Source organism: Natator depressus, chromosome 1 (genome assembly GCF_965152275.1).
Source record: "Natator depressus isolate rNatDep1 chromosome 1, rNatDep2.hap1, whole genome shotgun sequence".
NCBI classification, from domain to species: Eukaryota; Metazoa; Chordata; order Testudines; family Cheloniidae; genus Natator; species Natator depressus.
In genome coordinates this window covers 6862221-6875528 of record NC_134234.1, presented here as the reverse complement: position 1 = coordinate 6875528, position 13308 = coordinate 6862221, and the positions used below count along the sequence as shown (strand labels likewise).

The 13308-nt window shown below is 47.5% G+C and overlaps 1 protein-coding gene across 1 annotated transcript; it reads right to left on the bottom strand.

The window, feature by feature from the left end:
- Positions 1-4555: 4555 nt before the first annotated feature.
- LOC141980656 (olfactory receptor 51G2-like) lies at positions 4556-5491 on the bottom strand. The gene has a single exon (XM_074942098.1). It carries the CDS (start codon positions 5489-5491, stop codon positions 4556-4558), a length of 936 nt encoding a protein of 311 aa, XP_074798199.1.
- Between the last annotated feature and the right edge of the window lie 7817 nt (positions 5492-13308).

Below are 13308 nucleotides of genomic sequence, written 5' to 3'. Positions count from 1 at the left end.
CTCCTGCTGGTAATAGCTTATCTAAAGTGATCACTCTCCTTACAATGTGTATGATAATCAAGGTGGGCCATTTCCAGCACAAATCCAGGTTTTCTCCCCCCCCCACACTCCACTCTCCTGTTGGTAATAGCTTATCTAAAGTTATCACTCTCCTTGTTTCCTATCTTTAACCAGTTACCAATCCATGAGAGGAACTTCCCTCTTATCCCATGACACCTTGCTTTCCTTAAGAGCCTTTGGTGAGGGATCTTGTCAAAGGCTTTGAAGATCTAAATACATTATATGCATTGGATCTCCCTTGTCCACATGATTTCTGAGCCCCTCACAGAATTCTAATAGATTGGTGAGGCATGACTTTAGACCCTATGACATTCCAAATCTCTCCTCAGAAATCCACTCCCTGCCCCTCACTGTCACCCCTGAAATCCGGTATTTCTGCCACAAATAAGGTGCTGTAATCACGGGGATCCCAGAAGCCACCTGTCACAGGAGGCTGTGGTCAGAGGCCTTTTAAAAACAAATGTCAGGGGCGTTGATCTCTGGAACCCTGACTCAGCCCTGATCTTAGACTATCTGAGCACCTTGAATGTATTTATCCTCCTGCCATCACTGTGAGGCAGGGCCGGGATATTATCCACCAGAGACAGCCAATGGTTTGCCCATGGAGGGAATTAAACCCAGCTATTTTGAGTTGCAGAGCAGTGTCCAGACCACAGGACCAGCCTTCCAGACATCTGATTGTTGACAGGCCCAGATGGCTTCTCCGCTGCACCTGCAGAGCGACCCCTCCCTGCCATGCTGTAGAGAGCAGGGATGCCACGGAGCCAGTTACAGTGGTTTGATGTGCTGGCCTGTTCTCTCCTGGCCTCAATGGAAGTTAGAGCAGCCTGGGGGCTGGGCTGACCTCCGCCTGATTTTAATGGCTTCCAAGAGTACAGCACACTCTGGCCATGTCCCTGCAGATGGGGGCCACCCCAGAGTGCTCCTTGGTGCCTTGAGGTGGCCCTGTAGGCACCCTGCCCTTCCCTCTAAGGTCCTTGCAATGACTTACTCTCAGCCTGGAATATTTAAAACAAGAGTTCCCTTTGTGGGGTCACATTTATTCAGTCTTCTCCAAAACACAAGGTCTCTTACCCTCCAACTTCTCCCTCCTCCTTTACTCAGGAACACCCTATCGCCCTTGTTGGTAGTGTCTGCATTGCTTCCGACTTCCTGCAACCCGTTTTCCCCTGAGCCCCTGTCATAAATATAAATGGAAGGGCAAACCCCTTTAAAATCCCTCCTGGCCAGAGGAAAAATCCTCTCACCTGTAAAAGGTTAAGAAGGTAAAGGTAACCTCGCTGGCACCTGACCAAAATGACCAATGAGGAGACAAGATACTTTCAAAAGCTGGGAGGAGGGAGAAAAACAAAGGGTCTGTGTCTGTCTGTATGCTTCTTTTGCCGGGGACAGAACAGGAATGGAGTCTTAGAACTTTCAGTAAGTAATCTAGCTAGGTATGTGTTAGATTATGATTTCTTTAAATGGCTGAGAAAAGAACTATGCTGAATAGAATGACTATCCCTGTCTGTGTGTCTTTTTTGTAGCTTAAGGTTTTACCTAGAGGGATTCTCTGTGTTTTGAATCTAATTACCCTGTAAGGTATCTACCATCCTGATTTTACAGAGGTGATTCCTTTACTTCTATTAAAAGTCTTCTTGTAAGAAAACTGAATGCTTTTTCATTGCCCTAAGATCCAAGGGTTTGGGTCTGTGGTCACCTATGCAAATTGGTGAGGATTTTTACCAAACCTTCCCCAGGAAGTGGGGTGCAAGGGTTGGGAGGATTTTGGGGGGAAAGACATGTCCAAACTATGTTTCCCAGTTGACCTAGTTAAAGTTTGGTGGTGGCAGTGGAAATCCAAGGGCAAAAGGTAAAATAGTTTGTACCTTGGGGAAGTTTTAACCTAAGCTGGTAAAAGTAAGCTAAGGAGGTTTTCATGCAGGTCCCCACATCTGTACCCTAGAGTTCAGAGTGGGGAAGGAACCTTGACAGCCCCCCCCCATCTCTTACCAATAGGCCCTGCCCCTGCTCCACTTCCCCTGAGGCTCTGCCTCCTGGCCACCCTAGAGCATATAGATCACTTTTGCAACTACTGTTATATATTTGCAACAAATCTTCTACAAAATGTGACATGTAAGAGGTCTATGAAATGATTATGATTTTCTGGTTATGGTAGTGCTGTCTGTATGATCTTTGTATTTGTTGGTATGACTGTTGGCTCTGTACCTGAATTTTAAATGTTTGCTCCTAGGGTAATGTCCACAAAGTAGTTAGCCTGAAAATCTTGGAGAGACTATTCAAATTAAGGGCTCATCAAGAAACACTTAACTGAAAATGGATCCTGGGAGACGCCCATCTACACTGAATGGACTGTCCCGCAAACGTACTGTCAGGGTATGGGTAATGATTTCCTGCTGTGACTGAGCAAAATTATGGATGGAGATGTGACTTGCTCATGTGATTCCAAACCCCATCTTGTCACCTGCAATTTTCCACTAGCTGTTCTGAGGGCTTTCTTTGAAACAATGGGTTTTCCTCCACATGGCAGAAGCTATAAAAGGAAACACCTCCAGTTTGCCTCTTTCCCGGTCAAGCCTCTTGACTAAGAATTGATACTAATGGGAACATTCTAACCAATGGACTGAGGTCCTTCCAATGATTTGGAAGCAACCAGAGACTTATCAAGGCAACAGCTTATTCCAACACTGCTACAAGCCTGAAATAAGAACTTTGCATTTATTGTACATATTTGACACCTTTAACCAATTTTATCTTTCTTTCTTTAAAAAAAAAATAAATTTGTTAATCTCTAAGGTGCCACTAAAACTCCTTTTCTTTCGATTTTAGATACCAAAGGATTGGCATCAGCATGATTTTGGGGTAAGATCTGAGTTATATATTGACCTGGGTGTACGGCTTGCCCTTTGGGATCAGAAGCACCTGTCATTACATTAAATTGGATTTAAAGAACCACTCATCTTTAAATCTAGTGTTTTTGATGGGGATATAAGGACTAGAATATCTAAGGAACCTGCTTTTATGACTTCTTATTAGTCAGTGTGGTCAAACAGAAGTTAACTTTGTGTTCCTGGTTTAGTATATCACATGGGAGAATAATCACCAGTTTTGGGGTCTGTCTGCCCTATTTCTCAGCAGTTTGTCCTGAATTTGGTATTTGCAGTTATGACCCACAAAAGCAGGGTTACAGCTACCCCGGGAGCCCAGGCTGCTGTGAGGATTTCCGGACACTCCATCTTCTCTGGAGATGTATCCTGATGAGCAGACAGATAGGCTGGTGCATTATCTTGGGCCCCTCAGACCCTGCTCAGGGCACGTACAGTATCTGGGGCACCTCACAGTGGCTCTGACTCTCTTTTCAGCTCTTTCCCAGAGGGAGGGGCCTGCAGGGGGAAGAAGTGGGGCAGGTGTGCCATCACAGAGTGGTCAGAACTCCTACATCTGTCCCGCTTTTCCCTCTTGAAAAGGTGGTCACTCTACACTGAATGGGCTGGGCTGGGATAGGAGCTAGCTGGGCCTCTGTGAGGGAGCTGAGGAACAATTTCACCCCTTTGCATTGCTGGGGCAGCACAAATGGAGTGAACAGGGAGAGAATCTAGGCCTGAGTCTCTTGCCAGCACTCCTGTGTGTCAAACCCTCGCTCACACAAGCAGCTCTGTTGTGCCTCAGTGGGGAGTGGGCCCAGCAGGTGTGCGTTGTGCAGAGCTATCAACGGGGGTGGTGGTGGGGGGGCTGTCTGTCAGTCACAAGCGCGTGGCTGAGGGCGTGGGGGAAGGAGGGGTGTCCGTGCCCCTGGAATAGCCCCTGTCCACAGCTGGTGCAGCCCCCATGGATCACGCAGCTCCCAGAGTGCTCAGGAAGGGCCAGGGCTGCGACAGCAGAACACCTCTGCACTGTTTTTCATGGACCCGGAATCTTTAACACGAGCTGGGACAGTGACAGGTGTAATGGGAAACAACAGCCCCATCCCTTCTCCGTATTGACTCTATCGACAGGAACTCTGAGGTCAGAGCAGCCAAAAATACAGCTTGTTATGGGCCAACATCCCACCGGTCCCCTGACCCTCGATGAACACAGTCACTTTATACATAATGCGGTCTCCTTGGTCTCCTTCCATCAGGATACTATCCTCCCACACCAGCCCCTCTCCCATTAGTCCAGGCTTTAGACCCCGCCTGAATATCTCTCTACAGAGTGGAGATCAGGAGCTCATGTCATCTTGTATGTAACGGTCCAGAATGGAATAGGTGGCCCCTGATTTTCATCTCCAGTGTCAACAGTGGTGGAGCCAGCTGATGAAGCACATAGAAGATCAGGGTTGGAAGGGACCTCAGGAGGTCATCTAGTCCAACCCCCTGCTAAAAGCAGGACCAACCCCCAATTTTTGCCCCAGATCCCTAAATGGCCTCCTCAAGGATTGAACTCAAAACCCTGGATTTAGCAGGCCAATGCTCAAACCACTGAGCTATCCCTCCACCCCCCATGAACTAACCCTTCACTTGACAAACACCCTGATTATCCTCATACGAAGGTGTTTGCTTTTCACGCTGTACACAATTGGGTTCATCAGCGGTGGGAGAAGCAGGGAGATGTAACCCAGGAGATTCTGAAGCAAGGGAGAAGAGCCCTTTCCAAATCTGTGTATCACAGACAAGCTGATCTCTGGTGTGTAGAAGAGCAGGACAGCGCAGAGGTGGGAGACGCAGGTGTTCAGGGCCCTCAGGCACTCCGCGTAGGACGCGATGCTCAGCACTGTTTTGAGGATCATCACATAAGAGACCAAAATGAGCAGCGAGTCCAACCCCATCAGTAAAAGTTTAGTAAACAATCCATAGATGCTGTTGACTGTGATATCTGAACAAGCCATCTTCATGACCTCCTGGTACAGGCAGTAGGAATGGGAGAGGACATTGTCTTGACAGTATCGGAACCGTTTTAGGAGAAAGGGAAGTGGAAGTATTATGGCCATTGCTCTTAGCAAAACCATCAGTCCCATCTTAGCTATTGTTGGCTGGGTTAAGATGGAAGCATATCTCAGCGGATTACGGATTGCAATGAAGCGGTCAAAGGCCATCAACAAGAGCACAGAGGTTTCAATGCATTGATGAAAATGGATGAAGAATAGCTGGGCTAAACAGGCATCGAGGCTGATCTCCCTAGAGTTAAAAATATATATGCCCAGTATTGTTGGCATGGTGGATATCGATAAGCCAAGGTCTGTGGTGGCCAACACGGAAAGGAAAATGTACATGGGCTCATGCAGGCTTCGATCTGTTTTTACAATGAACAGAATGACTGAATTTCCTAATATCGTAATAACATATATTATGCAGAAGGGAAAAGAGATCCAGAGATAGACGTCTTCCTGACCTGGTATCCCAGTGAGAAGGAACACTGCAGATTTGAATTTGGTGTCATTGATAGCTGACATAATTTACTAGGCAAGTCTGAAGTGTTCTGAAATTACCTACCTAAAAAAATAAATATGAGGAGATTAGATGGTATTTAATGAGAAATCACCCTGCTTTCAGTGCAAATTTACAGACCCCCAGAGCTCAAGGTAGATAAGAAAAAATTTAGTCTTGGATGTACATCACCGATAGGAAGATAGGCACTGTTAGACTGGATCAGATTTTTAGTTCATCTAGCCCAGTAACCAGTGGTCATGTCCAGATGGTGCAGAGGAAAGTGGAAGAAGCCCTGCAATAAGTAGCTATTAGATAACCTGCTCCCAGGGAATTTCCCCCTGACACCCACTGGCTAGATGTATTTTGTGGTGTAAATCTGGAAGGTTTAGAGCCCCTTGCAAACTTTTTTTTAAAACTATCCTCCCTACTGTAATTGGATTTTCTCCTTACCCAGTCCCTCCTTGAATCCTGCTAAGCTCTTGGTCCTATTGGTATATTGTGGCTGTGAGTTCTGCAGCCTACTTGAGCACTGTATGATTTTACCATTGTGACCTTAAAACATAAAAAATATAAGAGTTGCCGTACTGGGTCATACCAAAGTATCCTGTCTTCGACAGTGGCCAATGCCAGGTGCCCTAGAGGGAATGAACACAGCAGGTAATCATCAAGTGAAGCCATCCCTGCCCATCCTGGCTAATAGCTATTGATGGACCTATCCTCCATTAATGTATCTAGTTCTTTTTTGAACCCTGTTACACCCTTCACATGGACATCCTTTCTGGCCCTCCACATCTGAGTGTGGCCCCTTGTATCATGGCATCTGTATAAACACATGGCAAGTGCATGGTGAAAAAGATCATTGTATTTATCTGTCCTGCACTGAAGCTATTTATAAATGTGTTTTATAGCTTCATTATATGTCTGTCTTTATTCTGCGCTCTTGAGAGTCCAGATTATTCAACTGCTTCTTTCCAGCATATGGGATAAATTCTTAGGGTCAGGTTCTTAATTCAATAATATTGACATCAACAGTCTCACTCCAGATTTAAATGTGTAAATTCAATCAGAACCAGGCTCTATCAACTTTCCGTTACAAAATCCTCCCGGTGATACACTCTGACCCCCAAGAATCCCTCCAGGAGAAGCTGAAGTGCTTTGCCTGGCCAATGTTGATGGAATCCAGAGGCTTTGACCATCCTATAGGCTTCTCTACCTCCTCACAGGACCTGCATCCTCTCAATGTGCAATGGTCTGTTGATATTTGGAAAATTACAAGCTAACGCTGGCAGTTATTTCAGCTGGGCAGGGGAGGAGCTGGCATCACAAATGGGTCAATACTTCAAACCTTGGTATTGCACTTATATCCACTTGAGTGTACAAGTTACTTCAGCCATGCTCATGTAATTGGTGACAGGGGGACAATTACATACAACTATGATACCACGCCCCTTCCCTGCACCTCAGCTAAACTCTTTGCTGAAACACAGATCAGCTCTTCTGGTCTCTCATGACTTTCTGGAAAGTCTTGCACAAGTCTTGGAGAGGTATTGAGTGCATGACTCTGAATATAAGTGTTAGAAACAGCTTCTACTCAGTTACCAGGAGACAGTATCGTACAACTGTTCACTGAAGAAAGAGTTGCAAACCCATTGCAAGCACGATGTGGAATACTTTTGAAATACTTTCTAAATCAAAAGTCATTAAGCAGTTAAGCATTACCCCTGCTCCTTCCTGTAGAGTTTCTAACAACTCTGCTTCTGGCTTTTGATATAATGAAAAATTTTTGGCATAACATTCACACATCTGTACCTTAGTACACAAAATTGGTTAGTCTCTAAGGTGCCACAAGTACTCCTTTTCTTTTTGCGGATACAGACTAACACGGCTGCTACTCTGAAACCTGTCAACCACAGGTACTGAGCCCATTCGGACCTGCTCTGCAAGCATGGTTGACGCACAGTGTGCTGTAGCCCAGTGACCAGTCTGAGGGTTGTAGAATGGAGGGATTTCACCCCATGAGAGGGAAGGCTACGAGGCCTGACATCTGGCTCTCAGAGACCAGAGAGAGGGAAGAGATGCTGGTAGCTCTGTAACAGTGAAGGTTAACTACAGGGCAGAAAGGCTGGTGCCCTCAGCTAATCAGGAAACAGAAATATGCCCTATCAGACCAGTTACCACAGAGCAACAGAGCTCTGAATTCCTACATTCACAATTGAGCCCGTAAATAAAACCTTTGAAAATACATTTGCTGATTAAATTTCTAGGAGCACATGAACCTGAGGGGATTTGAGAACTTGTCACTGATATTCCGTGGGGTCTCATCTCCCTCAGCCCCTGGCAGGATTGGATCCAGAGCATACATTACCTCTAGAAATGGGACCCCTTGAGATACCCTGACTTGGGGCATTGGGGTTTTAACACTGTGAGCTTGCTTTGAATGTCAGGTTTCTGTGTAGCTTGAACAGCCCACAGTGGAGCATGGGCAGATGTAGGGGAGGGTCTCCCAAGCTTCCTAGTGCTGCCTGGCCTCCAGCCCCGTCACTGAGTCACTCTGACAGCCCCGCTGAGTCCTCTTCTGCTGCACAGAACATCTGCAAATGGAAACAGCTTCCAGCCTTTCCCCTAAACTCCACATTTCAAAGATAGTGAAACCTGCCAACATACCCAATTCCTGCTAGAAGGGAAGCCACTGACAGCAGAAGTTTTCACCCAAAAGGACAAGGAGCTATCTGAGAGGTTGCACGGGCAGCAGGCAGTGTCTGTTCAGATAGGGAGGCAGGTGTCTTTATGAAGCATGTTTGCACATTCCCTGGGGAGCCAGTTGGCCATCAGGGAACCTCAGCTGCTTGGCTCAGTGTGCACGAGCTTTAACCCTCATCATGCCAATGGCAAACTGCAGGAGGCCAAATCACAGGGGATACGCAGTGATTCTACCCAACTGGACTGCAGCACCCGCCCTGCTGCAGGCTCTATTCCTGGAATCTGGGCTCGTCATCACTGCTCGTATGGTTCTGATTAGTTACATGGCTACCTCGTGGGCAGCTGAGTGATAATGATGATGCTGTCACAGCTATGATCTTGCTGAAAGAAAATAAAATATTATAATATTAATAATATAGGATCTGATTTCTCCCAGGCAGCCCCCTGTCCTACATTACAAACTTAGAGTGCAGGCCAGAGAAGTGAAGGGAGATTCCACAAGATTCCCTACGTGGAAATTTCCCTGAGACCGTTCCAGTAGAGGAGGACCCTTCCCTTCTCCCTGAGGAACAAGGAATAAGGAGGAGGATTTTGAAGGGGAGTGTCACGGGGATGCCAGGAGTTTCAGCACAGTCACCAGACTGGTGTTTGCAAACCATTGAGGCTGAAAGGATCTAACTGCCAAACAATGGAGCAGCAGACACAGGAGCCTCATCTTAGATGGTCTGGCTGGGAGAAAGCAGTCTGAGGGCAAAGGCCAGCTTCACACCTTGGCCTTGTAACACAGTCATGGCTGAGCACTAGGGTGACTGGGCCCAGGCTCACACGGATTTCAGCAAAAGCTGCTTCCACAAGATGGAAACAGATGGAAAGATGCTCTCGGAGACACAGGGAAACTAGGCTGGGTCAAAGCAGGGGTGTAGCCATGGGTGGGACTGAGTGGGCCAGGGACCACCACTTAGCATCCTGGCCCATCCAAATCGGGACAAAGCCCCCCAGTCCACCAGCTGGAAATCCTGGTGTCCAGCTGTTTCCCTCTTCTGCTGGTCTCCAGAGCTGATTCCCTGGTCTTGCGCTTCAGATTGGGGGTGTGCCTCGTGGGGGTGGGTTTGGGTCAGTAGTGGATTAGGCACAGGTCCTGGGCCAACGGGGTCACCCGGATCTGCTCCGCCCACCTGGCAGTCCTGTGGGATAGCGAGGTCCGGGTGTGAGCAACTGCCCCTCTCCCGCCACACGGCTGCCAAGTTGCGGGTCAGGGCGCTGGGACAGCACTGGGCGGTGGGCGTGGGGCAAGCCCAGCATCTCAAACATCCTCCCCAGAAGAATTGCTGGGTGCGGGAAGCGGGATAAGCCCTCACCTCCTGGCCATGTGCCCTGACCACATTCCCTGGCAGGAGCGCTGGGGGGTGGGGTGGGGTGGGGTTGGGGGGGGAGTAGGAAAAGCTCCCATGCCCTGACTCCACTTCCAGGTAGGACTGCTGGGCCGGGTGGGATGGTGAAAACCCCTGTGCTCCATTTCCCCAGCATGAGGCGGGGTATATAAGGGATGGGGAGGGAACCTTACTTTTTCTGATTGAGCCAGGAACCCACAAAACCCTAATCTGCCTCTGTAGGGGAAGCCGGGCCCCCTGTCATTGCCTGCCCACTTAAAAGCTGGGCCCACCCAATTTTCCTGCTCTAGCTACACCACTGGCCCCAAGAGCCCCTTGGCTTCCCAAAAGAATGTAAGTTGGATCATTTCTCGTTCTCTATCCCCAGAGGAAAGCCTGTCTAACTTAGCTCATAGTGACACATGAGATAGACGAGCGTAGAGCTTGACAGCTGCCTGTTATTTCAAAATCATTGTCTCTAATGCTTTGTGGTGGTTGCTAATAAAGCTACTTGTTTTAAGGAGGCTGGGGAAACTTGCATAGCTCTGGTCACACGCTCCCGAAGGGAAGAAACTGAGCTGTCCAGTCAGGCTCAAATAAATTGGTTAGTCTCTAAGGTGCCACAAGTCCTCCTTTTCTTTTTGCAGTCAGGCCTGGTTAGTGATAAGCGTTTAGCACACAGGGAGTGTTGTTCCCAGCTCGACAAGTGGGACAAGTAAGAGCATAAGAACATAAGAACGGCCAGACTGGATCAGACCAATGTTCCATCTAGCCCGGTATCCTGTCCTCCCACAGTGGCCAATAGAGTTTGACAGGTTTATGCAGCGGGCAATATGCTGGGATTGCCTTCCATAGCAGGGGACTGGGCTCATTGACCAAGAGGTATTTTCCAGGCCTATGTTCCTATGGGTCACATTCACCCATTTTGCATCACACTGGGGGGCTAACGTGAAGTTGCTTGGCCACTATGACCCCTGCTTTCGGCTGTGGCTGATGGATTTGTCCAGCAACAGATTCAGGCGAAAGCATGATTCAGCGTTATCATCTGGAAAAGAAATTGTTCTTGGGTTCCTTTTTAGTGATGTCACTGGAGTTTAATTCCCTGAGTTTCTGATAAGCTCAGCATGCTCAGCTACCAGCTGACCCCTCCCCAACCGCTACCCCAGAGAGGAAGGTTGCTTAAGCAGTTAAAGTGCTGGCCTGGGATTCAGAAGAACTGGCTTCTGTTCCAGGCTCTTCCACAGACCTCTTCTGTGACCTTGGGCAACCCACTTAGTCCCTCTATTCCTCAGCCATATGCGTTTTCAAACGTATCAATGTAAAAGTGTACATCTAGGAAGAAGGGATGCTGGCCATCCTTACCGGATGAGTGACCCAGTGCTGGGAAGCAGTGACTGAAAAAGACTTGGGGGCCATAGTGGATAATCAGCTGAACATGAGCTCCTAGTGCCACACTACAGCTGAAAAAGCTAGTAAAAACTGGGATGTACAACCAGGGGAGTCTTGAGGAGGAGCATAGAGGTTAATTTACCTCTCGTGTTTGGGACTGGTGCGAGCACTGCTGGGGTCCTGTGTCCAGTTCTGCTGTCAACAGTTCGAGAAGTATGTTGATACACTGGAGAGGGGTTCAGAAAGGATCCATGGGAATGATTAAAGGATTAGAACACCTGCCTCAGAGTGACAGACTCTTTAGTTTACTGAAAAGAAGAAGGTTAAGGGGCGACTTGATCACAGTCTGTAAGTACCTCCCTGGGGAACAAACGTTTAACAATGGGTCCTTCAATCTAGCAGAGAAAGTTATAGCAGGATCCAATGGCTGGAAGCTGAAGCAAGAGATAGTCAGATTGGAACTAAGGTGTAATTTTTTTAACAATGAGGGTAATTAACCATGGGGACAATTTACCAAGGGCCGTGGTAGATTCCCATCACTGACAATTGTTAAATTAAGTCAGGATGTTGTTCTAACACGGGTAGGCAACCTATGGCACGCGTGCCAAAGGCGGCATGCGAGCTGATTTTCAGTGGCACTCACACTGCCCGGGTCCTGGCCACCGGTCTGGGGGGCTCTGCATTTTAATTTAATTTTAAATGAAGCTTCTTAAACATTTTAAAAACCTTATTTATTTTACATACAATAATAGTTTAGTTATGTATTATAGACTTACAGAAAAAGACCTTCTAAAAACATTACAGTGTCCTTCTAAAAACGTTAAAGTGTATGACTGGCACGCAAAACCTTAAATTAGGGTGAATACATGAAGACTCAGCACACCACTTCTGAAAGGTTGCTGACCCCTGCTTTAACATCTCACTCTAGGAATTATTGTGGGGTAGGTCTCTGGCCTGTGTGATGCAGGGGGTCAGACTAGGTTATGGCAATGGTGCCTTCTGGCCTTGGGATCTGCCCAGTGGTGTTAAAAGCACTGCTGTACCGCACAGGGTGTTGCACTGATAAATATGTTCCAGATTGTGAGGCACTAAGATGCTATAATGATTGGGGCCATAGCTATGTGCTTTAAGAGATTTCAGTTCTGTGTGCACAATAAGGACGATTTGGGGCACTGGATCGAGAACCTGAACTCTTCCCAACAGCCCCTGGCGATGAAGTCTGTCATTAGCACAGCTACCTTTGACGAGGGAGTTCTGGGCCCCTCCTGCAGCTCAGCAGTAACAGGGGGGAATCAGGATGCACTTTCAGAGAGCAAAGAATCTGGAGAGAATTGCCTGGCCAAGCAGAACCCTGATGGGCTGCCTCTCGGTTTGATCCTGACCCCCCAACCGCTCCATGAGCAATGAGAGCTGCTCTAGCGCTGGAGATAGACCTCCCAGCCTGCATCCAAATGTCCAACATCACCAAGTTTGGAGGTAGCTGGACGTGGGGGAAGGGGTTGTTTGGGTCCAATAGAGAAAGCAGATATTCAGAAAGGCGCTTGGGTCAAGCCCCTTTCAATTAAAAATTTGCATGGCCTTGCTTACCCAGCTTGTGCATGTCTCATGACTGAACACGAGGAGAGACCGTCTGAGCTGTGCCTCAGGTACCAGTGACTCTGCGAGCCCGTCACTGTTATGTCCAGCTGTCTAAGGCATAGCTGTATTCCTTACAATGGGGGGCTCTGTAAGCCAGTGCAGAGGGAACAGAGGAAAACAGTGTCTTTTCCACTGACCAACTGCATGACCAGAACTGTCCACTAACTAACCCTCAGTGCCTTTGTTGTTTGGGTGCTCCACTTTAGTTAGGGCCAGCAGGGCGCCCTCTTGGGATTTTATTGGGAGTCTCGCACAATTGCTTGTCCTTCTGAAAGCCCCAGCTGCTGGGATCTAGAGACTTCACAGGAACTTCAGCTTTCAGTTATCTTAAAAAACTTTATTTTAAAAGGTGAGTGGCAAAGAAGCTAGAAAATCTGAAGCACGTGAGCCCAAAGGCTGAGAAACCAAAGACACGTGAAAACAAACCCCACATTAGTATATTTTGAAATCTCATTATTTTAAATCAATCTCATGATTTTTTGCGGGTGTGACTCGTACTTGTGGAATGGGGTGTGTGGATACTGGTACCTAGTTCAAAAGATATGAAAAGCAACTAGCAAATGACACAAAAAGTAATAACAATTTTTTTCAAAGCACGTCAGAAGCAGTCAGCCGGCCAAACAATGAATGGGTCCACTGGACTATTGAGTTGCTAAAGGTGCACTCAAGAAAGATGAGGCTGTTGCGGAGAGGCTAACTGAATTCTTTGCATAGGCTTTCACTGCAGAGGATGTGAAGGAGAT

Bases quoted from the DNA above. Each gene is read 5' to 3' on its own strand.
- LOC141980656 (XM_074942098.1), bottom strand. From the start codon at position 5,491: ATGTCAGCTATCAATGACACCAAATTCAAATCTGCAGTGTTCCTTCTC.